The 27,436-nt window shown below is 38.7% G+C and overlaps 1 protein-coding gene across 3 annotated transcripts; it reads left to right on the forward strand.

The window, feature by feature from the left end:
- Positions 1-27,378, forward strand: Rab5a (RAB5A, member RAS oncogene family). Of its 3 annotated transcripts, XM_021663441.2 has the most exons (6): positions 206-507; positions 4,605-4,859; positions 20,354-20,505; positions 21,004-21,126; positions 22,164-22,257; positions 26,044-27,378. In XM_021663441.2, exons 2-6 carry the CDS (start codon positions 4,697-4,699, stop codon positions 26,157-26,159), a joined length of 648 nt encoding a protein of 215 aa, XP_021519116.1. In that variant the 5' UTR covers positions 206-507; positions 4,605-4,696; the 3' UTR covers positions 26,160-27,378. The 3 variants fall into 3 exon arrangements, with proteins under 3 accessions (XP_060225641.1, XP_060225642.1, XP_021519116.1); XM_060369658.1 differs by lacking the exons at positions 4,605-4,859; positions 21,004-21,126; positions 22,164-22,257; positions 26,044-27,378 and adding an exon at positions 11,916-11,978 and having other exon boundaries at positions 1-507; positions 20,354-20,493; XM_060369659.1 differs by lacking the exons at positions 4,605-4,859; positions 20,354-20,505; positions 21,004-21,126; positions 22,164-22,257; positions 26,044-27,378 and adding exons at positions 11,916-11,978; positions 12,062-12,822 and having other exon boundaries at positions 1-507.
- The last annotated feature ends 58 nt before the right edge of the window (positions 27,379-27,436 follow it).

Genomic DNA, 27,436 nt, shown 5'->3' on the forward strand with positions numbered 1-27,436 from the left:
AGCCAGAAGCCAAAGATGACCGCTCAGAGAGAGGGGGCGTCGGGACGGGCCGACCAGCAGGGAGAGGAGGCGAGGTCGCGCTGGCCGAGGTCACGTGGCTCGGGCCCCGCCCCGTGGGAGGCCCCAGGGCGGCCCCTTGGAGGGGCGGCAGCGGAAGTGACCGCACGGCGTGCTTCGCGGCGCGCGGCTACGTGGCGGAGCCGGCGGAAGCAGTTCCCTCGCTGGCCCCGGAGTGTTTGTGTTTTGGTTCGTGAGGGAGCCAGGCGGTGTGAGGGGAGGAGGCGGAGAGGGAGGAGGACGCGGAGGAGGAAGAAGTCGGACCTGGAGCGCGGCGACTGCGTCGGAGGAGCGCGGGAGCAGAGCGGGGAGCGGAGACGCAGCCCGGCAGGGGCGGCACGGCGCTCGGAGGGCCGCGCCGACCGGTGTGAGGAGCGGCGAGCCGCCGCCGCTGCGGCGCATCCGATCTCCGGGCCGCGCGTGGCCTCGCTGCCGGGAGCCGCGCCCCAGGTAAGCCGGCGTCGGGGTGCGTCGGCGCGGCCCGGCCTCCTGGCCGCCGCGGGGCCCGCAGACCCGGAGGCTGGCGCGCGGGGACCCGCGGAGGAAGCGGCGGGTGGCGGCCTCTTCGCCTCCCAAGATGGCGCCGCGGGAAGCGCCTGGGGCCGCGGCGGCGGCCAGCCCGGCCCTGGGCACCTCGTCCCGGCCGGACCGCGCCGCGGCGGCGGTGGTTAATGGGGCCTCGGAGCGCGGCCACGGGGCCTTGCGGGGCTGCTCGCCCGGCGCCGCGTCTGGGTTCCCGGGTGCTTCCGACAGGAGCCCAGGCCTGCGGCAGGTGGGACTGGGGAGCTCCGCCTACCTCTGGCTGCCTTGGCCGGGCTTGCCCAATGGTGGCATCCTCTTGTCTTTCGTGGGAAGTGGTGAGCCGAGGCCTCGGGACTCTCTGCGAGCTGGGTAACAGCCTGTCACTTTGAGAAGCCTAAAGCTCTGACTGTCACACTTAGGAAAATTTAGTTTCTGCCTTGCTGAAATGGATTCAAAGTGCTGAACCAGTTGCTCTGCTCGTAACTAATGAAAACAAAACAAACAAAAAAACCCTGTCGGAGTACCCATCGGAATACTCGGGACTGCCTTGATTTGAACTCGTAGGGTTTTGAACAAAGTACGCATTGCAGTGCCTAGCACAATTTAAGGGCTCAGTAAAATTTTGAATCAAATACTACCTAAAGAACTATGTAAAATAATTACTGTCTTAAAGATTTAAGATGCATATCAGACAAAAGATTTTTTTTTTCTGGAATTACAAAGTACAAGTAATGAGTACAGAGCCTCTGGGCACAGTGTAAGAGCTTCATTCCCAGCCCTTGTAGTTAATTTTTAACATAATATTGTGGTCATCTATGTTTATAATTCGGCTTATTTTCTGTTTGAGGTCTTTGGAAGTAAAGATTCAGTAGCTTTGAGCTTTAAAAGGCATTGAATATGGAGGCACTCACTTGTCATTCCAGTACTCTGGAAACTGAGCTAGGAGGATCCAGAGTTTCAGGCCATCCCTAACCTATCCTGTAATCTATCCTTGCCACCTAAGGGTGGCAAGTCCCTCTCTCAAAAAAACAAAAACAAACAAACAAAAAAACTAAGTTAAGGAGTTTTGCTTTTTTTTCTATGAGAATCTGGTATTTCCTTGAAATGTTGGAAGTACCATAAATATTCAGCGCCAGCTTTGTCCTCAATAAGTCATTTCCTGTTTTGTAAGTAGGGACAATTGGGAAATACTTAAGCTGAAAATGTATGTATCTGCAGGTGTATTGGTGCCTTTTCAGTTTGCATGACAGTCTGTGGCTCTACAAGTATTATCTCATCAAGAGGCCATTTTAATTGCCAATATCAAACACTGTGTACTTAGCACTGTATTGGAGACTTCATATGTTGCCTTACTTCTCACAGTTGCTATGCAATATTACAATATAATAGAGAAATTTGAAAATTAAAACTTTGCTTAAGCAGAAATTGGCATAGCAGGGACTACACTTCGAAATCTGATTTGTTTTGTGGGTTGGAGTAAAGTGAAGTTTATTTATTTATTTTAAGACAGGCTTTCACTGTATAGCTCTGGAATAGTTGAAACATGCTTTTTAGACCAGGCTGGTTTGGAACCCACAGAGATTGATTCTCCTCCCTCTCGATCCTGAGTGCCGGAATTAAAATCTTGGACCACCATGTCTGTTGTTGTGATTCAGGGCCTTGCTATATGCTTCTAACTGACATGCTTCTGTGTCGGCCCAAGAGCTAGGACCACAGGCAAGTTCTGTCATGCCAGACTGGAATGAGAGTTGTATTTATATGCTGTTGGTTAGAAGCAGCTAAAACATCATTTTGTCTATAAGTGTGTCAGTTTTTGATAGTAAGGTAGGGGAATCTTCAAAGCTGGTAACTAGATCAGGCTAGGAGGTGGTGTCTTAAAAACTAAGCTGGGCTTGGTGGGGCATACCTCTAATTCAGGAACAGGAGGCAGAGGTAGATGTACTGATTGATCTTTGTGAGTTCAAGGACAGCCAGGGCTATATAGAGATATCTTAAAACATCAAAATAACACAACAATCTCATGGATATATTTATCAATGAATTTGTCATTATAAAGAGTGTTCCATGTATCAACTCAAATTTTACGGGGAACACAAATTTCTTACTTGAAGTGTAATTAAATGTAGCTGCCTTGGAGTAGAGGTTTTTTGGGGGGGGATCCTTAGTATGTTTCGATATTAATAAGCTTATAACCCACATTTATTTTAGTTTATGTGTGTGATGTGTGTGTGTGTTATGTATTCCTGTGTGAAGGTCATTTCACAGTATTAGTGTGAAGATCAAAGGGACAACCTCAGGTCTTGGTCCTCACTTATTCACTCACTGTACATGCTGTCCAGGATCTAAACCTAGGCTTACACTCCAAGTGCCTTACCCAGTGATCTTTCTCCTTTTTTGAAACAAGATCTTTATGTAGCCCAGGCTAGCCTCAGAAGGACTTCATAGCCCTCCTAACTCCACCTCCCTGCATACTGGGAGGCCTGTTCTCATCCAGGTTCCATATACTGATAAAAGGTTGGAGTAAACTATTAAGGTTGATTTGTGAATATGCTGAATGGGTGTTTCAAATATTTACCAGTCCTATTCAGATTTAAAACAAGCTTGATGTCTTTGTGCACATCTTAAGAGCCTGAAGTATGACACTATTCAATGCTACTTTATGATAACCTTTCTAAGAGGAGGGGAGGAGACTGCCACTAGGCCAGCTTTTTCCAAATACATTGCTAAACAGAAAATAATACTTAAATTGTTAGCCCAAAAGCTACCACCCCTAAATTAAATAAATAAGTAAATCACTCCTAATCCTACCAGATAGAGTAATCCTTATCAGCCAGGCACAGAAACATGGAAGTTAAAAAAATATTTGGTGTTTGTGGGAATTACCGTTAAATGAAAAAATGTATCATTTAATAAAGGCTTTAAAATAGTAAACCCTAGGGTTTGTTCCATTTACTAGCATAATTTTCTTCAAAACTTTAACCCAAGTTGTATGACATTAGAACCTGTTTTTTTTTTTCCTTTTCTTTCTTTTTTAAGATTTTTGTGGTTTCAGTTTATATGTCTGTAGGTATGTGCTTGTGAATGAATGCCAGTGCCCAAGAAGGCCTGAGGATGTTCTGTCACCTGGAGTAGTGTTCAAGGTGGTTGTGAATCACCCTATAAGCTGAACTCCTCTCCAAGAATTGCTATACTCAAACTAAACTGCGATCTCTCCAGCACCTAGAACCTGACTTCTTGATTGACCTCTCAGATTGCCCCACCGCAGTTGCTATGTGATCTCAGTGAAGTTGCTTAACCTTTCAGTGCCTGTTTTCTCATGTATAAGAACTATACAAATAGTGCTTGATACTGTTGAGGAGCTGTATTAAGTATGCAAAATACTAGCTGGCACAAAGTCAAGTCTTTTTTCTTCGTTTGTTTGATTGTTTGATTGTTTTGGACCTAGAGCCTGCTGCTTGCCGGGCAAGCACTCTACCAATCCCCAGCTCAAAAGTTAAATTGTTGAAGGTTAGTTGCTCTTTTGTTTTGCAGTTAGGTCTTGTATATTATCTGTGGCTTTGAGATTCTGCCTCAGCCTTAAAGCTTACTTCTTTTATTAATCTCTTCTCTCTCTCTTTCTCTCTCAACTCTTCTTGGTTAACATACAAAGAGGTGGGTTGTAGGTGATGTTTTCGTTTGTGTCATTATATTTTGTTCTTTGCTTGGCCCCCCACTGCTCTTCCTTGTCCTTCTCTCCCACCCACTTCCTCTCTGTAGATGGGTGCCCTTGTTCTGCTTTCGTGATATAGATTCCATTACTTTTCGTCTTCCAATCATTCTCTCTTTCTTTAGCTTTTTCACCCTCCTTTTGAAGGTTAACTTGAGGTAATTTTAGGCTCAAATCTTGTACCATTATTTCCATTGAAAGGTGGTTAAATAAACTAAATGACATTGGTCATTACAATCCTCTGTATAAACGTAACTAAAGTGACCTATACTGATTTACTTTGTTTTGATTTATTTGTTTACTATTTATGTCTCCACAGGTATTTTCTTCAGAAAGAAAACAAAATTGATACCTTGCATCCTGGAAATTCATTTAGGAATCTGAAATTAGGGACTTCTTTCAAATTTGGACATGGCTAATCGAGGAGCAACAAGACCCAACGGGCCAAATACTGGAAATAAAATATGCCAGTTCAAACTGGTACTTTTAGGAGAGTCAGCTGTTGGCAAATCAAGCTTGGTGCTTCGCTTTGTAAAGGGTCAATTTCATGAATTTCAAGAGAGTACCATTGGGGGTGAGGTTCTTCTTATTTTCCTTTAAATCATTTAACTGAATCATATTAACAAATATTTGTTCTAACTGTGATTGCAAATAACTGAATAGCTCATGCAGGGCAGAAAAATGTTTTAGCAGATCTTGAACTTTAAAATATACCTTATTTTGGTGTTTTGTTTTTAAACAAGGTTTTGTGCCCTAAGATATTCTGGTTCCTATAAACTTCTGACTGGCCTGTCTCCACATCCTAATTATTGGGATTACAGGTGTACACTACCAGCCCAACATGTGTTTTTGGCTCAGACAATATTTAATGGGGTTGGGGGAAGACAAAATACAAATTTGAAACCTCTTGTTTATTTAGGTAGGAAAGTCTTCATTTAAGACAAGATCTTGTCCTATACCCCATGCTTCCTGTGAACTCTTGGCAATCCTACTTGGCTTTGCCTACCAAGTTCTAGGATTACAGATTTAGTCACCATACATGACCTATTTTATTTTTGAGACAGGTTCTCAAACCTAGCAAAGCTTTATTTCATAGTTTTGAGGGGAGTGCTTAGGAGGGGGACATTCATAAGACAGGTCTCATGTAGCTTAGAGTGGCCTGGAACTGAAGCTAGATAGTTGTGGATGACCTTAAATATCTAGTCTTATACCTCCTGAATGCTGAGATTACAGATGGGCCACCACACCCCATGTTTGTGGTGCTTAGGAGGAAAACCAGGGTTTTGTGCATGTTGGGAAAGCAAGTTACCAGCTAAGGTATGTCTTGAAGTCTCAGTAATTTAACACAGTTTTTATCTTAAATCCTTCCTACAGTGCATACTACTTTTGTCAGGGTCAGGTTAGAGATTCCATTTTCCTCTTAAATAAAACAAAAATAAGTGCCTTGCTTGAAATGAAAACAGGTATTCTTAGCTAAGTGTCAACTAAACAAATAACAGTGTAATTTCATTGTTTATATGTTGATATAATAATATTTTGGATGATAGCTGATTAGTATTTGATTTAGGATTTTAAAATTTTGATTAAGGAGGGGCTGGAGAGATGGCTGAGCAGTTAGGAGCACTGGTTGCTTCTCTAGAAGTAAGAACTTTATGCCCATACTTTATTTAGACCAGTGGTTCTCAATCTGTGTATCTCAACCTCTTTTTGCAGGGTTTGGGGTGTGGGGGATGTTCAAATGGACCTTTCACAGGGGTTCTACATATCAGATATCCTGCATATTAAGTGTTTACATTATGATTCATAACAGCAAAATTACAGTTACGAAGTAGCATCAAAATAATTTTATAGTTTGAGGTCACCACAACATGAAAGAACTGTATTACATAGTCACAGCATTAGGAAGGTTGCGAACCATTGACTTACACAATAAGGCTTCTTAACTAAAATTTACAGTTGCTGAGCATGGAGGTATGTCCCTTTAATCCTAGAACTCAGGAAGCAGAAGCAGGTACATCCTTCTGAATTGGAAGGTGGAGTCAGGAGAATCAGGAGTTCAGGTTAGCTTTGTCTCTGAGTCTCGGGCTACATGAGATCCTGTCTAAAAAACAGTACCATTAACAGTAAAAGGTGTGTAGTCTCACACCTTTAAATCCCAGCCCCCAGGAGGCTCAGGCCAGCCATGGCTGCATGGTGAGACCCTGCCTCAAAAATAAATAAATACATGAATAAGTGGGTGGGTGGATGGATGGAATTTACAGTAATACACTTTATATTTATAATCCTGATACTGGGCTATCTGAGACATGAGGATTGCTATGAGTTTGAAGTTAGCGTAGGCTATATTGGATATGGCTCAATAAGAAAAACAAGAACCAAAGAACCAAGTAAACCTGTAACAGATGAAATACAAAAATGTTAAAATCAAACACTTCTTAAACCCGAAACCCAAAACTCCCTACGGAAATTAGTTCTGCAAATACAGTCACACAAATATGACTATTTTACAGCCAAGTTTTATGAATTAGGCATGGTAAGTTTTTAGTAATTTAAAATTTTTGGTTTTCACAAATGTGGCCAGTCATGCAAATTGCACTAAGTGGATTTAACTCAGATCAAATGAGTTACTTCTTAGAAGATTATCTGGGGAAGAAAGTACAGAAAATGGAGTATTATGTGCATATGTGTTAAAGTTGTTTCTGGTTATTACAATTAGTGGTGATGTAATAGTGCTTTTTTTGTGTGCTTTCAATTTTAAAATTGTATAGAAAGTAGTTGGGATGTTCATTGGCTTAGTTTCTTTTTGTTTGTTTGATTTAGAGACAAGATTTCACCATGTAGCCCAGGATGGCCTTGATCTCCTTATCCTGCTGGAATTATAGACTTGAGCCACCATACCCAGCATTTTGTTGTTGTTTCTTAAGATATTATCTATGGGGTCTGGAGAGATGGCTCAGAGGTTAAGAGCGTTTTTACTTGCTATTCTTTTAGAGGTCCTGAGTTCAATTCCCAGCAAATACTTGGTGGCTCTTATATAACCATCTATAATGAGATCTGGTGCCCTCTTCTGGCATGCAGGCAAAACGCTGTGTATATAATAAATAAATCATCTTTTTTTTTTAAGTGTATGTATATGATCCCTGCTGGCTTTATTTTTATCATTGTGTTTATATATTTCATAAGTATGGACAGAAGTGTGCCATGGTTCGTATTTGGAGAGCAGAGGACAACTTTCTGGATTTGGCTCTTTCCACCTTAGGTTTCCAAAGATCAAACTCAGGTTGTCAGGTGTTTTGTTGTTGTTTTGTTTTGTTTTGTTTTTAACCCACTGAGTCATTTTGCCTACCCTAAAATTATTTTTCGTTGATACATAACACATGATAGTTTGGTGCATTTATCCAACAGTATACACAACATTGACAGTATCAAAACTGTCAATGTTGTAAGTATATTTGACTTTTATTCCTTAGTTATTCCTTGTGCTCTGTTCTTGCAGGCAGGAACAGGCCTGCCTGAGGCAATGAGGGAATGAGTAAAAGACAGATGATGGACACACAGAAATAGCTGGGATTGGATGGACTGGGATCTCTGGTGTGGAAATCACAGCATTCCAGAAGCTCAGTGTATATATTATATAGAGTTGAACAGGGAGGCAGGTCTGTTGCATACAGCAGAGTAAGGAGTAGCAGTTACTACATACAGATAATCAAGGAAGCAAGATTTCTGGCGTACATCTAGATAAAGGAGATAGGTTTGACTACTCTTGGTAACAGCATTGCTTGTGCAGGAACAGTTATCAGGCTATAAAAATCCCAGTGGAAAAAACTGATGGAATTTTTCTACACACGATGTCTAAGCTGACAGTTTCCCACAGAAAAATTTGCATTAGCTACAACATGCATGGTCCGTGATGTACCCATGTCAACAACACATTCATTTTTGGACCTCATACAATCAGGGCTTTCTGCAATACCTTAATAAAACTAGGTAGAAAGTAAATTTATTAAAAAAAAAAAAGGTAACTGAAAATTTTACATTTAACTTTTTATTTGTCTTTATTTTGGTTATTGATATGGGGTCTCTGTAGCACAAGCTGGCCTGGAATTGACAGCAATTTGGCCTTAGCCTCCTGAGGTGTGCCACCATATTTTGCTTTCACGTTGTTAATAATGCTGTCTTTTGTTGGTTTTGTTTTATTTTAGATAGGCTTTCATGTAGAAGGGGCTAGCCTTGGACTCATTATGTACCTAAAGCTAACCTCAACTCTTTTCTCTGCCTCCGCCTTCCCAAGTTATGGGACTACAGAGGTGTGGCAGTACTTTTAAAGGAAAGTACTTTTAAAGGAAATGGTAAAAGAGCCAGATGTGGGAAAGGGGGTTATTATTTGAAACAGGGGTAGCTCAGACTAGCTGTCTTAAGAGTTGGACCCTGTTTAATAAGTGAGAGAATATTATCTTTATGTGTAATATTACCTCCTCTTAGAACTTATTTTTATGGGTTTGTAGGTTATGTTAGATGTTAACAAATATAATTTTTCGTATTAGTTGATATGCCACTTGGTACCTAAGGATATGATGTGTCAGATTGTTATATGATCAGTCCTCTGAGTTAAGAATTGAAAATGTTACTCTGTGTAATTGAAATATTAACACCTGGGTCCTGTTTACATATTTTATAAATGAGTATTGAACTGGATAAGGATTTCCAAAGAACATCTTTTATTGATGCTTTGTTTTGCTTACTAGATACTGAACCTAGAGCCTCATGCATACTAGACTAGTGATTTGCCACTGTGCTACTATATTTCTAGCACCACGTGTTCTTTTAAATTGCATGTGATGGTGCACACTTTTAATCCTGACACTTGGGAATTAGAAGCAAGCAGATCTCTGAGTTTGGGGCCAGCCTGGTCTACAGAGTGAATTTGAAGACAGCTGAGGTTCATAGTGAGACTTTGTCAAAAACAAAACAAAAATATTGAGGCTATAGTCAGTGTTAAAGTGATTGCGTAGCATTCATAAAGCCTAGTTTCAATCTCCCATCTCCCACAGTACCATAGAAGATATCGTCATATACACACATACCTAATATGGTCAATATTATTTATCTTTTTTACCCTCATAATTTTTTTCTTTTTTACCCTCTTAAAATTGATTGCAAACTCATCAGTATCATATTTCAATTTTGTTATGGTTCTGGTGCTCTTCATGTATTTGAAGATGCTTAGAATGACTTGACTAAGGAGCTCTACACTGGTGAACTGCCTGTCTTGGTTCACTTGACCATTCTGTTGTATACTGGAATATAGTAGATTATCTGAAATGCATTACCTATTTCCAAACACAGTTCTACTTGAAATCACATGTGACCTACCTATGTTAGCTGCATATAATAGTACATGCCTATAATCCCAGCACTTGGGAGATAATAGGATACTGTTCAACACCAGTGTTAAGTATGTGTTATATTGAAGTCATATCTCCCCCAAAAGAAAACAGTAATCCAAGAAAATGTTTGTAGTTGTTTTTGAGACTGGGTCGCCCAAGCTAATGTTGAATTCACTTAAGTGAATTCTGCTTTTATATTCCCAACTCCAGAGTTACAGGCCACTGAGCCTGAAGTATGCAGTGCTTGGGATTGAACCCACGAATTAGTATGTGATACAGCAAACTGCTACCAACTCAGTTACATTTTCAGCTCAGTTTGAGAAGGTTTAGGTTTTTTATTTTTATTTTGTATGTGTCGGTGTGGGTACTTATGTATGTGGAGGTCAGAGACCTAATTTTGGGAATTTAACTCCTTTTTTGCCATGTATTCCAGGGATGGAACTCAGGTTATCAGGGTTATGTGGCAAGCGCCCATAGCCATTTTGCTGACCCAGTTTTTGTTGTTGTGCTTTTTAAAATGTAATCAACTGTTTCATTATGATGTAAGCACAACTCTTAACTATTTAATTGCTAATCCATCAAGAGATTTTTATTGGTATCATGTTTTGGACTTTTTTCTTTTTGTATTGTTAACATTAGGGGTTGAACCAGTGCTTCACCCATGCTAAACAAAGTCCCTACCTCTTGAGTTACAGCCCAGCCCACCTTTTTCCCTCTCTTCATTTTTATTTTAAGACGGGTCTCGTTAAGTTGTTATGGCTATTTTTGAACTCACTGTAGCTCAAAGCAAAACTTGAACTCTTAGAGCAGAATCTGCCTCAGCCTCCAGAGTAGTTGAGATTTTATTTTAAGTCCAGTCATATGATTGGACTTTGAAGATAATCTCAGTATTTATAAATCTCTGCCTCTCCTGTCTTGATTTCTTTCTCTTTTTTTTCTCCTTCCTTTTATTTTTGAGACAGTCTTGCTGTATAGTTCAGGCTGCCCTTGAAATTACAATTCTCTTGCTGTAGTTCCTACTACTGAAAAGGGGTTGGGGGAACTGGATGGACCTTTTTTTTTTTTTTTTGTCTTTGGAAAAAAACCCAAAATAACAGGAGTACATTTTGTGGCTATGTTACATTTGTATATGATTTGTAAATTTCAGAAAAATATTTATAGAAGCAGTTTTACTTAAGACACGTGTCCACTCATGGGATTTAGACCATATATTTTCAAGTCTCATCAGTATATTAGCATGGCTGTATAAAAACACTAATTTTATAGTGAGGAATGAAGACAGTAGCTTAATTTGCCTGGGGTTTTTTGCAGTTGATTCAACGCAGGTCTTTCTTCAGGGCAGCTGTTCTGTAATTGTGCACATTTTTGTTTTTTTGGTTTTTTTTTTTTTTTTTTTTTTTTTTTTGCAAGAAGTTGGGACTAGAAAATAAGTACACATGACCAGCCTTGTGCTGTATAATTGAATATTTGAAAGTTACTGACTTTAATGTATCAGTTAGAGAAAATAATGTGAAAGCATTTTTCAAAAACTTTGTCTTAGAAAAAGGAGGTAAGAAGGCTGGATGTGGTGGCATATGTCTTAATCCCAGCACTGTGGAGGAAGACTGATCTCCATGAGTTCCAGGCCAGCCAAGACTGCATAGTGACACCCTGTCTGAACGAAGAAAAGGGGGTGAGAAGATAAGAGATAGGGAGTTAGGGTTTCCAGTGTGTCTCCAATATACTACTTTATTGTTTGTCCTTTGATGCTGCTATTTTCTTGCTACCCTCCTATTTGCAAAATTTACAGCTGTACATTATTTTATAAATTATGTTTTCATGTGCAGTTATGGGGATTGATGGATGACTTGCAGTTGTTCTCTCCTGCCACTGTGGATCCTGGCAATTGGACTGAGTTGTATCAAGCAAGCTTTTTACGTTTACTTCAGCCTCGGCTTTATTTGACAACATAATAGCTAAGTTTGAGCAGGGGTGTTGTCAAAGAATCAGAGAGAGGCTAGAGGCTTTAAAAAATTACCAATTTCAAATTACAGTGTCAATGTTAGTCACGTAAGAAAAAATGTAGTGCTATATAGGACAGGCAGGTCTCTTAGAACATCTGTTGTGAGGTCTTAAGAGAAGAGCTTCCACAATTTTCTTTATAATGGTCTTATGCGTATTCCATTTTATTAAGGTAAGATTTCTCAGTGTTCTCTGTCACGATTTCTTCACTACTTTGCAATCTCATTTTTGTGTTTTCTTAGCCAATCTTGTGCTGCATGTGCACGCACCCCCTCCATGATGCTGAGGACTGAATCAGGATCTTTGTAAGTTATGCAAAGCACCCTACTGCTGAACAGTGTCCCCTAGCTCCAATGTTAGACATTTAACCCATGCTTTTCTGTTGCAGTTTCAGGTTACAATCCATCAGTGGATGTCATCTTCAGATGTCTGCTCCTGAACTTATTTCTGTAATGTGATTCTTACATATGGTTGTAAAACCAAAAGAAGCTTTAAAGATAGATTTAAAGAGTTCCCATCATTTCATAAGTTTTCTCCCTTAGGACACCTATTTTCTATGTGTCTTGCCTTAATTCCTGTAAATACCTGTAACTATTATTCTGGACAAATTTGGGAGGTTAACTTAATTTGTTGTTTTGGCCTAGAACTCAAAAATTTTCACATTCAGCTTTCCAAGTACTGACATAGGGATATGGGCCACCATCCACATCGCTTATCTGTGTTGTCTTCCCTATCTCTACTGGGTGTGGTAGTGTAAGCCCAGCATTCAGGAGCCAAAGGCAGGAGGTGGATTACTGCCAAACTAAGGGCCAGTCTTGTCTTTCTAAGGAGTTGTAGGCCAGCCATAGTTACGTAGTAAAGCCCTGGTTTTATTTTTTAAGATTTCTAAAGTGTCTGAGTATTTCGTTTGCCTGCATATAAGTACACCACCTGCGTGCCTTGTGCTTTAGACTAGAAGAAAAGGGTATTGATTATGTTGTAACTGCAATTATAGGTGGTGCTTAACTGCATGTGGGCACTAAACCGAGTCCTCTACCAGAGCAAGTGAGCTATCTTCCCCAGCTCCCAGCCTCATAACTTTTTGTTGTTGTTGTTTTGGGCACTTTCTGTTGTACAATTCTCAACTTGTAATAAAAAGTATTATCTACAGCTAACGTGTTTTGTAGACTTTCTCGACAACCTTAAAGCTTATCCCTTAAAGCTTAAGTTAATTATATTCACTTTTTCTGTGGTATATGTCAGGGATTCATACAATACTAAGGCATAGCTTTTGTTTGGTTTTGTTTTACTTATTTTAAATCACAAGAAAGACTTCATTACAAGATGAACAGATAAGGAAGCAAAATATTGTGAAATGTGCTATTAGGCAGCAGATAAGTAATTAGATGACAGTAAAATCATTAACTCAGCATTTCAAAATATCTCTTTATTCAGATACTACCTCCTCTTCTGATCTACTAGGAATTAACATCAAGATATTTACTAGTAGTCCTTCAAAGTCTCAACATCCTTTCTTGATTCTCTTTCCCTTTCCCTGTCCCATTTTCCCCCCCCCCCACATTTTGTTTTCTTTTTCTCTTTTCCCACTCATAAAAAAATAGACTTAAAATACATATAAAATGAAACCATCAAAATAAGTAAATTGTGATTTACTTATACTTGTTGTTAGTACCTTTCTGTGGGCACAAACGGATGCAAGATCATACATGAGTTGTCACAGGATTATATTGTTCTTGCCAAATAGTGGTGGAGTTGGTAAAGTGATACTTTCGTTCTTATTTTTCAAAAGGTAGGGAGGAGAATAGGTGAGGTATAAATAGTTCCACAGAAAGAGTTGTCAAAACCCAAATCAGAAATGACTGTGTGTCCCACTTATCATTTTCTACTGCATCTCATGACTGAATTCAATACGAGATTCCATGAGAAAAATAGATCATTAAGTCATGTGGTCACTATTGAATTTTAACTCCTGAGCTGGTTGCAGTGATACACACCTGTAATCCCTACACTCGGAATTAGAGGCAGCCAGATCTGTCAGTTTGAGGCTAACCTGGGTCTATAAATCAAGTCCAGGACAGCCAAGGATACACAAAGAAATCCTGACTGGAAAAACAAAACAAAAGCCAACAACAACAAAAAGTTTCTGCTCCTAAAAGCACCTGTTTCCATAAGGAAGGCCATCTTGGTATGTTTAGGACCATGAAAATAGCTGGATGCCAGAATGAGGATATAGCATGTACAGTAAAACCAGTCATGAAGTAAGCACCTACCTGTTGATGGTTCATCATCTAATAGAAATAATTAAAGCAAAGGTCCTAATCTAGAAAGAAACAGCGTGAGCCCTAAAAGTTAAAAGACATGAAGCACAGTGTATGTAGTACACTTTATAAAAGCAAAGGAGAAGACTGAGGAAGGGAAGGTAGGAGGGGCTAAGAAATTAGGTAGAAAGGAAATGTTCAGATACAGAGTATCTGAGCAACAAGGTAAACATTTTTCTTCTGTGTTACATTCATAAAGTAGTTTAAAACTAAAAAGCCCAGTTGTATCATTTCAAGAATGGGGAGAGGATGGGAGAGAAAGCAGTTCATTCAGCCTCATTAGAATTGCAGCTTTAACACTAGCTCTGTGTGTACTCAGGTGCACATAGCATTTTACTTATAGGATCTTGTTTAGCCTAGGCTGGCCTTGACCTCTCTGGTAAGGATAATCTTAAACTTTTCATTCTCTTATCCTTCCCAGCTCTCACTGCTGGGATTAGGAGTTTGTACCAATATGCCGTCTGTGTTTCTCATTTAACCTGGCTATCACACAAATGTTTAATAATAATCTTCATAACACAACAACTGAGCAGTTATTACTCTGTTCTTAACCCTCTAAACTAAAATGGTTTCCTCACAGTATACATCCCAGAGATACTTACACTTTGTAGCTCATCTGCTCAGGTTCCTTTGGTGTCTCTTGGACCCTCACTAAATCTCCTACTTCTTTTAACTCCTCCTCTCCTGGCTGGCAGGAAGTCCAGCCCTGTTCTCTCCCTGGCTCAGTGATTAGCTATAAGCTCTATTCTCTCCTACTTGTTGATTGGCTATAAACTGCTTTATTGGTATGTCGGGACAGTTGCGAAACAGTGTTTACACTACATTGAGACAGGAAATTCTCAGAACAAAGATTGTAACTAGATATTTGTGGTAAATCAGCATTTGAATTACACAATAAACTTCCTCCTACAAAGAATTCTAGTCCTGTGAAAAGATTTCATTAGGAATATACCCCCTAATTCTGAAAGTTGAAATGCTCATTTGGTTTGGTTTGGGTGTTTAAAAAGAGAAGGCTCACAGTGTAATATTGGCTGGCTTAGGACTTGAGACAATCCTTCCACCTCTCCAGTGCCACGGTTATAGGTGTATACCAGCAAGTGATACCATGCCAAGTCCTAATTTGTTTTAGAACATACTAGGACAATCAAGTGTAAGACACTAAATGTTAAACTCCTAAAGCTAATTTTAAAACCATATCTGTGTTCTAGCAGATTTTCCCCCATATAGTAGTGTTCAGATGATAACGTGACTAGCTTGGAGTTGTGGCAAGTTGATTGCCTTAAAGGACATTTTACACACTTTTAATTCAAGTACCCAGGCACCTGATTTAGGTGGGGAGATCCTTCTGTCTCTGCTTCTCAACTATAGAAGGTCATAAGCATATGGGATCATGCCTCACTCTCCTTTTTTCTCTATTTGCAGTGTGGGAGATTAGTCGCAGGCCTTTACTACTAGCCCATTCTTTGTCCTAGTCCATCCATTTTTCTTTATTGAAAAAGGCTCTCACTATGTAGCCTGGTCTGGAGCTCACTATGTAAACCAGACTGGTCTCAAACTCAATGGAGATCCACTTGCCTCTGCATACTGAGTGCTGGAATTAAAGGCACGTGCCATCATGCCTGGGATATTTATTTATTTTTCGATAGCTTCAGTTGCTGCTGTGTTGTAGCTTTTGTGAACATTGCTACTTTGAACATTGGTATACAAATATTATTTGATACTCTTTTTATTAGTATTGGATATAGTACCTACAGAAGTCAGAAGAAGGTGGTGGATTCTCTAGAACTGTAGTGAACTGCCAAGTGGGTGCTGGGAAGTAAATTGTTTCTTCTATAAAGAGTAACGAGTGCTTCAAATCGCTAAATCATTTCTCTGGCTCCAACTTTGTGTTGTTTGAAGAATGGAAGTATTTTTGAGAAGGACACCACCTCAGATACCAACTACCAGCATATTTGGGGCTTTTGAGGTGAGACAGGGTCTTATTATGTGGTTGAGATTGACCTTCAACTCCTTATCCTGTCTGATCCTCCCAAGTGCTTAGATTACAGGCATGTGGCACCATAAATGTAATCACTTCACATTCACCATAGGAATTTTTCTGAGTACATTCACCTGCACATTTTGGATATTTCAAAAACAGGGGTCTCAGATTTTTTTGTATAGTTTTAAATCCAGTAGTCTTATGGATTTTTGTCATTGTTAAGTAATGTTTAATTAAATTTGATACCTGATTGGAAACCTGGTGATGTAGCTTAGTGCAAGAGTATTTGGCTAGCTTTGTGTGAAGGCTTTAGTTCTATCCTGAGCATTACAGAAAAACATCCAGGGTTAGAGTGGGTTTAGGTTTTCTGTTTCCTCTGTGTTTATTTGGTACAGTTTTAGGAGAGATTAACTAGTTTGTTGTTGTTGTTATTTATTCTTTTGATGCCATCAGACTGGATATTTCTTCCTCTCCCAGAGCAGTACAGTGGGAACTTCGGTATTTGTAGATTCAATGGTAATAGTTTCAGCCAGTATTTACCTCATATGTGTAATCCCTAACAGGAGGATGAGTCAGGTATGTGATACAGTCAAATGTGACCCTATCTCTAAACAAGTAAAATGTAAGTCAGTAAGACTCCTGGTCAGTTGTAGAGCATGTGCCTAGCATGTTTGAATGCCTGCGATCAATCCCCAGCCCCAGAAGAAGGAAATAGGAAGCATTGCATAGGGAGCTTTGTGAGCATATAAGCAGCAGCTCCTGACTTGGGTGATGGAAGAAGCACAGAGTGTAGACAGTGATACGTTCTTGTTGAGGTTCCTCAAAACCTTACACCTTCCAGGAAGTTTGACCTGCTTATTCAGTGTTCCCTTGTAAAACAAAATATTTTCCAGTGACAGTTTTACTATAAAGAAAATATGAAATATTAAAATACTAAATTGCGGTGGTGTGGACATTATTGTTCACAGAATTAGAATTCCTAAGAGCCTTGTTACTAGGTAATCTGGCAATTTCATGATTATGAATGGAATAGTTGCTATGTTCTAAGAATACCAAAAGAATGTTGACTCCAATGCCTTTCATGGATTTTCTAGATAACAATGATGTTTGTTTTAGACTATTGGTATAATATTTCAGTGCTTCTGAAAGGAACTCTGATTTCCTAGTGAGTTATTCTTTTAATGTACTTAATATTTTCTTGTATGTACTTGAAATTTTTAACATGAAAAAGGTTGCTTTTCCTTTAATCTTTTTTCTTTATTGTATGCATGTGGGCATGGGTGTGCATGTGCCATTGTGGGTCTAGAGGTCAGAGGACAACTTTTTCCTTTCATAATCCAGTAATAGAACTCATTTTATTTTTTTTTTTCTGTCCATTGAGCCATCTCAGCAACCAAGATAAGTGGTCCTTTCTTGTGACTTAACCTGTTTTGAGAATTGGACTGGACTTTTATTAAAGCAGTATCTCCATGGGCTAAGGATTGTTCCTAGTTGTGAATGTTGTATGTTTGCTGTATTTTTTGGAGTTTTTCAGGGATAGTGGTGTGGATTAAGGTGGTATTCTGTAGCCCAAGCTGACCTTAAACTCGCTATGTAGCCCAGGTTGACCCCAAGCTTTTAACAGTCTTTTTTTTTTTTTTTAAGTGTGTGAGTGCTGAGATAACAGGTACTTTGCCTACTTCTGCCTCTTAGTTCTTGGCTTTTTTGAGACAGGATTTTATTCTGTATCCCAAGCAAGCCTGGAACTCAATAGATATCCAAAGCTGGCCTTGAATTCATGGCAGTCCTTCTGCCCCAGACTACTTAATGCTATTACAGGCAGTTGCCACTACACTAGGCTAAAATTTAATAGTTTGTAGGATATATTCTAGTACTAGTTAAAGTAGGAGAGGAATAGCAGGATGTGGTAGAAATGGCTTGTAGGGTAAGTTTGCTGGTTGGTTAAATGGGGGGTGTCATATGAACCAAACTGAGTTGTCAACCCTTGTTTATCACTCTAAAGGCAATGGGACCTGGGAGAATAGAGCCTAAAAATGAGGCAGACTAAAGTCTCATGCAATAGCCAACTTTATTCAAAGCATCGGGCAGTTTATTCCCTGAAGGTCAAGAACAATCACCAGAGTAAAGTTCTCATGAGTTCAGATTCTCTATAGAGGCATGTATAACAATAGCCAGTTGTAATGAATAAAGTCAATTCCTATTCACTACACCTAGGAACGGCATACTAGCATCATCAAAGAACAGTTCCCTGTTTTTTGTTTTTGTTTTATTTTTTTTTTAAAGAAACTGAGATAAGACCCTTGTTTTCTTTGAGTTTACTCAAAAGCATGAGAATTCTTATACAACTTCGTTTGTGGACCATGTTCTGACAAACCCTTTATGTTTATATATGGATCTAAGCCCAGGGTAGCCTGGAATTTATGATTCTTCTATTCCCAGTGAATAAATGCTGGGATTACAGGCTTGGATCTCTCTGCCCAGGTTAAAGTATCCTCTTACAGTGCTGCTGTTTAAAATTAGAATCAGAATAAAAACAAAAGCTCTTGCCATATTGTATGACCTGAGTTCAATCATTGTAGCCTACACAGTGGAAGGAAAGAATCAATTCCTCAGAGTTGCCCGCTGACCTGTACTTATACTGTGGCACACAGAATGTTTTTAAAGATTTATTAATTTTACTTTATGATATGAATATTTGCCTGCATGTGTGTCTGTGTACTGTGGTGCTCTTGGATGTCAGATCTCCTGGAACTGCAGTTGCAGATGGTTGTGGGCTGCCGTGTAGGTGCTAGGAACTGAACCATCTCGCCAGCCCCATTTTTGTTTTTTTGTGGTTTGGTCTACATAGGGAACTTTAGTAAGCCAGAGCTTCAGTAAGCCAGTGCTTCATCATGACAGTCTATCTCAGGATAAATAAAAAAGACAGGGAAGAGAAAAGGTAAAATAAAAGGGTGGGTCCTGAAGAACGGATGGTTCAGTAATGAACAGTGTGTTCTGCTTTTGCAGAAGACTGTTTGCTTCCCACCATCCTCTCACATAGACCACACACAAATATATAAAAATGATCCTTGAGCCTAATAATACACCTTTATTTCTGGTATTCCTAAGTTAAGGGCAGACAGATCTTTAAATCTGAATCCAGCCAGGGTTAAATAGTGAAGATTCATCACTTTTCCTTAGCAAAAGAGAGGGTCTGGTGTCCTGAGTTTAAACTTCAGTTCTCAGAGTGGTCTTCTGAACTGTTATGCTGTATGCAAACTAAAAATAGTAAATTTGTTTTAAAAAAGAACATAACAACTTACAGAGACTAACAACATGCACAAGACCTGCACAAATTCAAATTAAAAAAAAAAAAACAAAACAGCAAGGAGAAGGAATAGTCTTACCTCTACCTATGAAGAAGCAATTTTCAGTTGATAACCTGCAGAGAAAGGAAGTTTTCTTCAGGGGAGTGTTGATGCTGGGTAATAGCAGTCACGCTTCAGGACAGGCCTCATGCCCAAGAGTAGTGGCCAACTCAAAATGACTCCATCATTTGCTTAATGCTTAATGTTTGTTCCGGTTTTTGTTTGTTTGTTTGTCTTACTGGATTAATTTGTTTAGATTTTATTTTATTTGACTTTCATTTTTGGGGAGAAAGAATGTGAAGTTTGGTGGTAGGGAGGATCCGGGGTAGTTAGGATGGTAAAGAATACGATCAAAGTATTGTACATCTGTTTAACAACAGATCTGTACTGAAACAATGATGAGTATATATTTGTGCATAAGCTATCTGTAAGGGCTTGGTTTTATGCAACTCCTAAACTCCTGTTTATATGAAGGGACATTATTTGTGTATAATCTATGTACTTCTGTATGGTACTTTTTTTGGGGGGGGGTAATGTTTTTTTGAGATATGTAGGCCAGGGTGGCCTTCAACTTGATATGTAGCTAATGTTGACTTTGAACTTTTGGTCCTTCTACCCTCCACCTCTTGTGGGCTAGGATTACCAACATGCACCAGTGTACCCAGCTTACATTGCTACTGGGGATCTAACCTAGTTTTGTAAATGCTAAGTAGTGTACCTACTAAGCTACATCATCAGCTCCTCCCACTTATTTTCAGTCATCTCTAGATCTCTAATACCTGATATGTAAACTCAGTAGGCTGGGATGTAGTTTCTGTTGGTAAAGCACTTGTCCAGCATGCATGGAGCCCCGGATTCAATCCCCAGCACCACATAAACTGGTCATGATGTGGCCCCATAGGGGAGGTAGAAGCAGAAGGATCAAAAGTTCAATGTCATCCTTGGCTATGCAGTGAATTCCAGGCCAGCCTGGCCTTTGAGTCTTTAAAAAAAAAAAGTTGAGAAAAAGGAAAAACTTATATTTTCTTTTTCAGCTGCCTTTCTAACACAAACTGTGTGTCTTGATGACACAACAGTAAAATTTGAAATATGGGATACAGCTGGCCAAGAACGGTACCATAGCCTAGCACCAATGTACTACCGAGGAGCACAAGCAGCCATAGTTGTGTATGATATCACAAATGAGGTGGGTATAAAAATCTTAGCTACCTCGAAGCCAGTTTGAATAATAACTTTTTATTATCTAGAATTTGGTTAAAGATTTTGGGAAATTCATTTATAGCCAGTCATAACTTTTCTGCCAAACCTTTTATGACTGAGATATAAGATGATACGGTAGTACTAAGAACTTTCTTCCCATGGGGTCATGCTAGAGACTGTTTCTCAACCTGTGGATCACTATCCCTTTAGAGGTCAAACCACCCTTTCACAGAGGTTGACTAAGACCATCCGGCATATCAGATATTTACATTACAGTTTATAACTAGCAAAATTACAGTTATGAAGTAGCAGCAGAATAATTTTGTGGTTAGGGGTCACTACAACATGAGGGACTATATTAAAGGTTTTCAGCATTAGGAAGGTTGAGAACTACTACACTAGAGTCTTTAAGCCTTATTTCATAGAAAATGCTTCCTAACTCTGTTTTGAGCCTGTGCCAAATAGCTTTTCCTTTGTTTAACAGGAGTCCTTTGCAAGAGCAAAAAACTGGGTTAAGGAACTTCAGAGGCAAGCAAGTCCTAATATTGTGATAGCTTTATCAGGAAACAAGGCTGACCTAGCAAATAAAAGAGCTGTTGACTTCCAGGTATGTAGAATTTTACTTTAACTTAAAAGCACATTTTTGTAAGTAATTTTAAACCTTGAAAATACAGACTTTGAAAATATAAAATACTAATACATAAAATAGTTTGTCATGGGTATGGCTCAGATGATAAATGATTGATAGATTGATAGATAGATAGATAGATAGCACAAGGACTTGTCTAGCATGTGAATGTGTTGGGTTCTGTCCAAAGCTGCTACATAAACCTTAAAAGGAAATTAAAATCTAGGTATGAATCTAGGCTAGATTAGAGCTCAGGATCACTGTGTCTCAGTCTTGAGTGGTTTATAGGAGTTTCACCTGGTCTAACTTGATTCTTATTATTCTGTTGTTGCTTGGAGACAGGGTCTCTGGTACCTGAGGAAGATCTTGTACTTGTGCTTTCGGGTCACTCTAATTAAGAGTTCCTCTTCATTTGAGGCCCAGCAATGTGGCTGTTTCTTCATGACATTACAGGAATGGAGAGAAAGGAAGCTACTATATTATTGCATAATAAGCAGAACACTTCACACTTTTAACTTCATTTAATTAAGACATCCATGTGAAGTTAAACTGCCCAGCAAGACACTTAGAGAGCTTCAGTTATGTTGAAAAGAGGTCCTGTGCTGTATCAGCCAAAGGTGCCTCAGTTTTTCTGTGGGAATCATTGGAAACGGTGTGTTTAAACTAGAAAGCATGACAGAAATGTGGGACAGTTTGTGATTTTGAAGGGAATAGTTGATAATATAGTTGGACTTTTAATGCTGTATCTTTAAAGGGCATAAGTAAAAATTCTCATTGTAATTAAAGAATTTAGAGTAAAATGATAAGCTGTTCTCAAATTATTATTGTCATTAGGTTTAATCTTAAACCTGCTGACCAAGGGTGGAATATGCAAAAAGTAAAAAAAAAAAATATTCATGGTAAACTATCCTACCTACTGTTTCTTCCTTTGCAGTATCATTTTCTCTGGTTGTTAATAATAGTAATCAAATAATTCCATAAAATATATGCTCAAGGGATTTTTTTTTAATAAACAGGAAGCACAGTCCTATGCAGATGATAACAGTTTATTATTCATGGAGACATCAGCTAAGACATCAATGAATGTAAATGAAATATTCATGGCAATAGGTAAGATTAATGATAAGCAAAATACATTTGAGATTTTAATCGACACCCTTCTTAATACATTATTTGATTTTAACTGATTATACTAGTTTTCTAGATCTTTTTCACTAAAGCAGTACTTTGTTAGAAATACACTAAAGGCTGATTAGAAAGCACAGTGTAGTGGCCAGCATGAGCAAAAGATACTGCCTCAGAGTGGTGAAAAGAAAACAAAAGATTAGAAGTCAGGAGGTTTCACCTTCTCTCTTTTCCTCTTTCTCCTTCCTTTCTCCTCCTTCCTTCCTTTTTTCTTTCTCTTTCCTTTGTTCACTTCCTCCTTCTTTCTTCCTTTTTTCTTCCTTCTCTTTTCTTCTTCCTTCTCTTCCTGTTTTCTTCTCCTGCCTTCTTTCTTCTCCCTTCTTCCTCCTCTTCTTCCATATTCTATTTCCCCTTCCAATTGTATGAATTAGGTCCAAGACCTACAACATGGTAAGCAATCTGTACCTATCACTGACATACATTCCTAGCCCCAGTAATGTCAAATTTATATTTGTGAATTCAGTGACTATTTTGTTATACAGGTGAATTAAAATTTGATTTCATAAATAAGAAGTAGATTTTCCAAAGAGTCACTGAAAAGTGGTATGGATACCTGTAGGAGTATATTCTTAGACACTCTGTGGATGCTGAAACAGTAGATAGTGTTAAGCCTTATAATTTGATGTTTTTTTCTGTCCTAAGTATATATATCACACACTGTAGCCATAACTTATACAGAGATGAAGTAGCAAAACTAGCACAGATTTCCCTCTCCTTCCCATTCTCACAAATATTCTTTTCCACATGGGAAAGGATCAGACCCTTGACCTTAAAAATGATAGTCCTTGCTCTACAGAGTGAATTTCAGGACAGCAAGGACTAAATAGAGAAACCCTATCTCAAAAAACAAACAAAAAGAATGATAGCCAAGTGCTGTACTACTGAACTACATTTCCAGTGCTGAAGATTTATCTTCCTGAGTTTGAGTTTTGTTGATGCTGAGTTCAGGTTTGGGCTTGGTATGAATCTAGGCTAGATTAGAGCTCAGGATCACTGTGTCTCAGTCTTGAGTGGTTTATAGGAGTTTCACCTGGTCTAACTTGATTCTTATTATTCTGTTGTTGCTTGGAGACAGGGTCTCTGGTACCTGAGGAAGATCTTGTACTTGTGCTTTTGGGTCACTCTAATTAAGATAAAGGTTATCTGAACATGAACACTGTGATACCAAAGTTGTCTGGTAACTAAGCTGACTACTAGTAGATAGTATATATACTGTTGATACGTTAGCCGAAGATGATCCATGTCTAAGGCAGGAAGTTAGGATTGCAGCATGTGCCTTAGGACAGCCTACACTTTTGTTTTGGTTTATACACTTGTAATAGGTATTCTTGCTTGTGTGAATGTACATGGAAGCCACAGGTTGACTTTGGGATATTTTTTTCCATTATTTCTCCATCTTTTATTTTTAAACATTGAGAGAGGAGAGAGCAAGTGCACACACCATAGCACAAATGCGGAGGGCAGGATTTCTGTGAGTCTTCTTATACCATGTAAGTTCCAGGTATGGAACTGATGTCATGCAGCTTGGCAGTAGGCACCTTTACCTTAAGGATCATCCTGCTATATCATTTTTTTGGGCCCAAGAATTTCAGTGAACTCTGAGCTAATGGGAGATCCCAAGATTTGTCTTTCTATTCCTCCATAATTTACCCCCAGTGCTGGAATTAAATGATAATGTTTTTACATAGATGCTGAGGATCTAAATTCAAAACTTCGTGATTAAACAACAAGAACTTCATTAACTGAACCTGGTTTTTTGTTTTTGTTTTTTTCCAGGCTGAATTTCACTATATAGCCAAGGCTGGCCTGAAACTTTAGATCCTCTTGCCTCAGTCTTCACATTGCTGAGGTTACATTGCTGAGGTTACATAATGGAACCATCATTCTTAGCTAGGCTGCACTTCAAACTTTAAGTTTTAAGACTTATAGGCTGTGGAAGTAGCTTTGTGGTACAGTGCTTGTATTGCATTGCTGAAGCCCGGTTTTATTTCTAGCTTTCAGATTTTGTTTCATATTAAAGTATTTCCCTTTTTTAAAAGAAATCCCAAGCTAAGCTGTGGAAACACAAGCCATCCCAGCACTTGGGAGGCAGAAGCAGGTGGATTTCAGAGTGAGCCCAGCCTAATCTCTATATAGTGAGTTCCAGGACAGCCAGGGCTACACACAGAAACCCTGTCTCAAAAAACAAAATATAAATGGAACTCTGGTCTTTCCTTGATAAAATTACCATTGTGAAATCATATAGTAAATACAGTATAGTCCAATTAACGAAAACAGTCCTTATTGATGTTCATTTCCTTCCTCCTCCTGAACTTAGTCAGATGTGGTTATAGACAGATTATTATTATTATTATTATTATTATTATTATTATTAGTCTATAGAGAGAAATTTATGCTTATCCCAGAACCCAACTCAGTATTTATTGTAATACCCATCTACAGTGCTAGCTTATTCTGTGTCCCTAATACCAATGTTAATCCATTTACTGGGCATTGCTTGTAAATACATCTGACTGAACATTTATCGATATTATATGGCAACATCTCTGAAGCCATTTCTAGGGTGGCTCAGGGGAAACTGTCTTCCCAAACATCAGTGCTCACTAGGACTGCTTTCAGCATCTGAGATTCTAAAGGTAATTAGTATTGATGAGGAAAAGTAGGAAAAATAAAGGGCTTAAAAAATGCAGGATGCTGGGTATAGCTAGTCAAGCCCCAGGTTTCCTAGTACATATAAAACAAGGTCCAGGAGTCAGGTGGGCATTAGACATAAAGCACTACTCCTTTGTATTATTTTGTATTGCCACTTTGTCCTCAGGATTAAGCCATGTATCTTGCAGGTGAATTTTTAGAACTACTGTTAGCTATATAGAACTCACGAAGCTATTCATGTATATTAAGTATCGCTATTTGTAAATCAAATTGGAGAACAAAAGCGATGTTACTGGTCATATTATTGTTTGTTGAGTAGGTTGCACAGTAATGGACAAGTTTAGTTGGGGTGGTGGTGATTATGTTGATAGCATTTGTTCATATCCTCACTTGTTCTCAGAATGTTGCTATAATGTGAGCTTCTTTATGAACTTTGTACCTGGCCATGGTCTATTGGCTTTGACTTTATATCTGTCTGTGTTGTTTGATTTGGTTTTTCAAAATGTAGTCTTGATATGTGCTACTCAGGCTAGTCTTAACCTCCTGGGCTCAACTGATTGTTCCAACTAATTCTCCATAGTGAATCATGGGAATTATAGTCATACCTCACCATGTCCAGCAGATTGTAACACAAAACAGGCTGTGTAGCTTAAGTGGTAGTAGACTTGCATAGTGTGCACATGACCCAACACAAAGTACTAATAATTATTAAATAAACTTATTTCCAAGGGAATTTATGTAGAAATTGTATAGTTCTAGTTAAACCTAAGTTTAGATGCTAGTCTACAGTTGGCCTCTGCCTACCCCTTTGAGAACACTAAGAAATTAAACTCTTTTAGTACAGCAACCAGTGGGGTGTGGGGTTTTTTTGTGTTTGTTTGTTTGTTTGTTTTGGGGGGGGAAGTGTTGCTTTTTGGCACGTAGTAGATAATAAATATTTGAAAAGGACAAATATGTAATCAGTCACATAAAACCTTGGAGATAACCCAGCTGGGAAAGTGTTATAAATAAGCATATTTAAGTGATTTTAATATGATTTTTTTTTTCTTTTTTACTCAGCTAAAAAGCTGCCGAAGAATGAACCACAAAATCCGGGCTCAAACTCAGCCAGAGGACGAGGGGTAGACCTTACTGAGCCTGCACAGCCAGCCAGAAGCCAGTGTTGTAGTAACTGAACTCCAGCGTAAACTTCCTAAACCTGGAAAACCATCGAGTTGGGAGCATTTAGCCGGCTCAGTGTGACTTCCAAAAAGAGACTTATGGTAGAATCAAGTTTCTAATACTGAATTATTTTGAGTGTTTTGAACTTAATTTTTAATAACCTGCATGTGTTCTTCCGACTAATGTTTCGGCAGTAGAAAGGGAAATGAGAACTGTGCGTATACTTGTTCCATGGGAAAGTTCAGGGGAACGGTTTGTCTCCACTGGGTGTAGACCCACCCAGTCTCCAAATGGGATAAAAGATTCAAAACTACTAATGTATGCTTTAGAAAAAGATATTTATACTTAGCAACAGAAGCCAAGCAAATGGTAATTTCTTCTAATGTCTAAAAAGTCTACATTCCATATATTAATAAAGTAATCCCAAGAAAACAATCCTACATCGCCAGAAAGAACAAATATTGGTGACATCTTAATTTTATTCAGTCCTATTATTTAAAATTTGATTGATAAAAAAGTCGTGTGTAACCCCATCCTGTTTTAGGAATATAAAAACTGATAAGTGCATTTTAATGGATAGTGGTCCCTTCATGTGAGCTTTTCAAAAAAGTGGAAACAAACCAGGTATCTGAGTTATATTTAATCACTGTTGGCTATTATATAGATGCCTGTCTGGAACAGGGAGGGGGCTCTGATTCCCTTTGGACATGACTAGTCAGTGCACTAACAATTATGTACATTCAAACTTGATTATTTTAAATATGATCTTCAGCTGTACTGTAAATAGAGCACTGCATTATAGTCTCCATATGTTTATTATTTCCTGTAATATTTAAGAATTGCCTAAACATATACAAAATGTACAGTTACTAAAACAGCTAATCTTTCTTCCCCTATGAGAGGAAGGGGCTTTGCTGTTCTTACATGGCTAGAACCATAATAAGCAATGTACTTGCAGTTTGTAACATAAGTACTACAATGTTATTAGTAATAATCTTGAAGCATTGGTTTTCAAAGTCCATTTTATTTTGATCAGTATATTACACTAATTATTTTAGGTATTTCATTATATGAATCTACCATGTGTCAGATGATTTAATCTATTTAAAGTGTTGATCTGCTAGCAGAACTTGTACATTTTGCAGTAACTCAAAATTAGTAAGGAAAACAGTTCACCAGTGTTTAGTTTTATATTGAGGTGCTCAGGTTGGAATAAAGTGGTATAAAAAGCAACATTGAGTTTTCTTTCTCTTTGACATACTGTAGTGAGCATAATACACATGAAGCTTCC

This window comes from Meriones unguiculatus, chromosome 16 (genome assembly GCF_030254825.1).
Source record: "Meriones unguiculatus strain TT.TT164.6M chromosome 16, Bangor_MerUng_6.1, whole genome shotgun sequence".
Classification (NCBI taxonomy): domain Eukaryota; kingdom Metazoa; phylum Chordata; class Mammalia; order Rodentia; family Muridae; genus Meriones; species Meriones unguiculatus.

Coding starts and splice junctions, on each gene's coding strand:
- Rab5a (XM_021663441.2), top strand. CDS start 4,697: ATGGCTAATCGAGGAGCAACAAGACCCAACGGGCCAAATACTGGAAAT. Junction 4,860..20,353: donor TCAAGAGAGTACCATTGGGG/GTGAGGTTCTTC, acceptor TTTCTTTTTCAG/CTGCCTTTCTAACACAAACT. Junction 21,127..22,163: donor AAAGAGCTGTTGACTTCCAG/GTATGTAGAATT, acceptor TTTAATAAACAG/GAAGCACAGTCCTATGCAGA.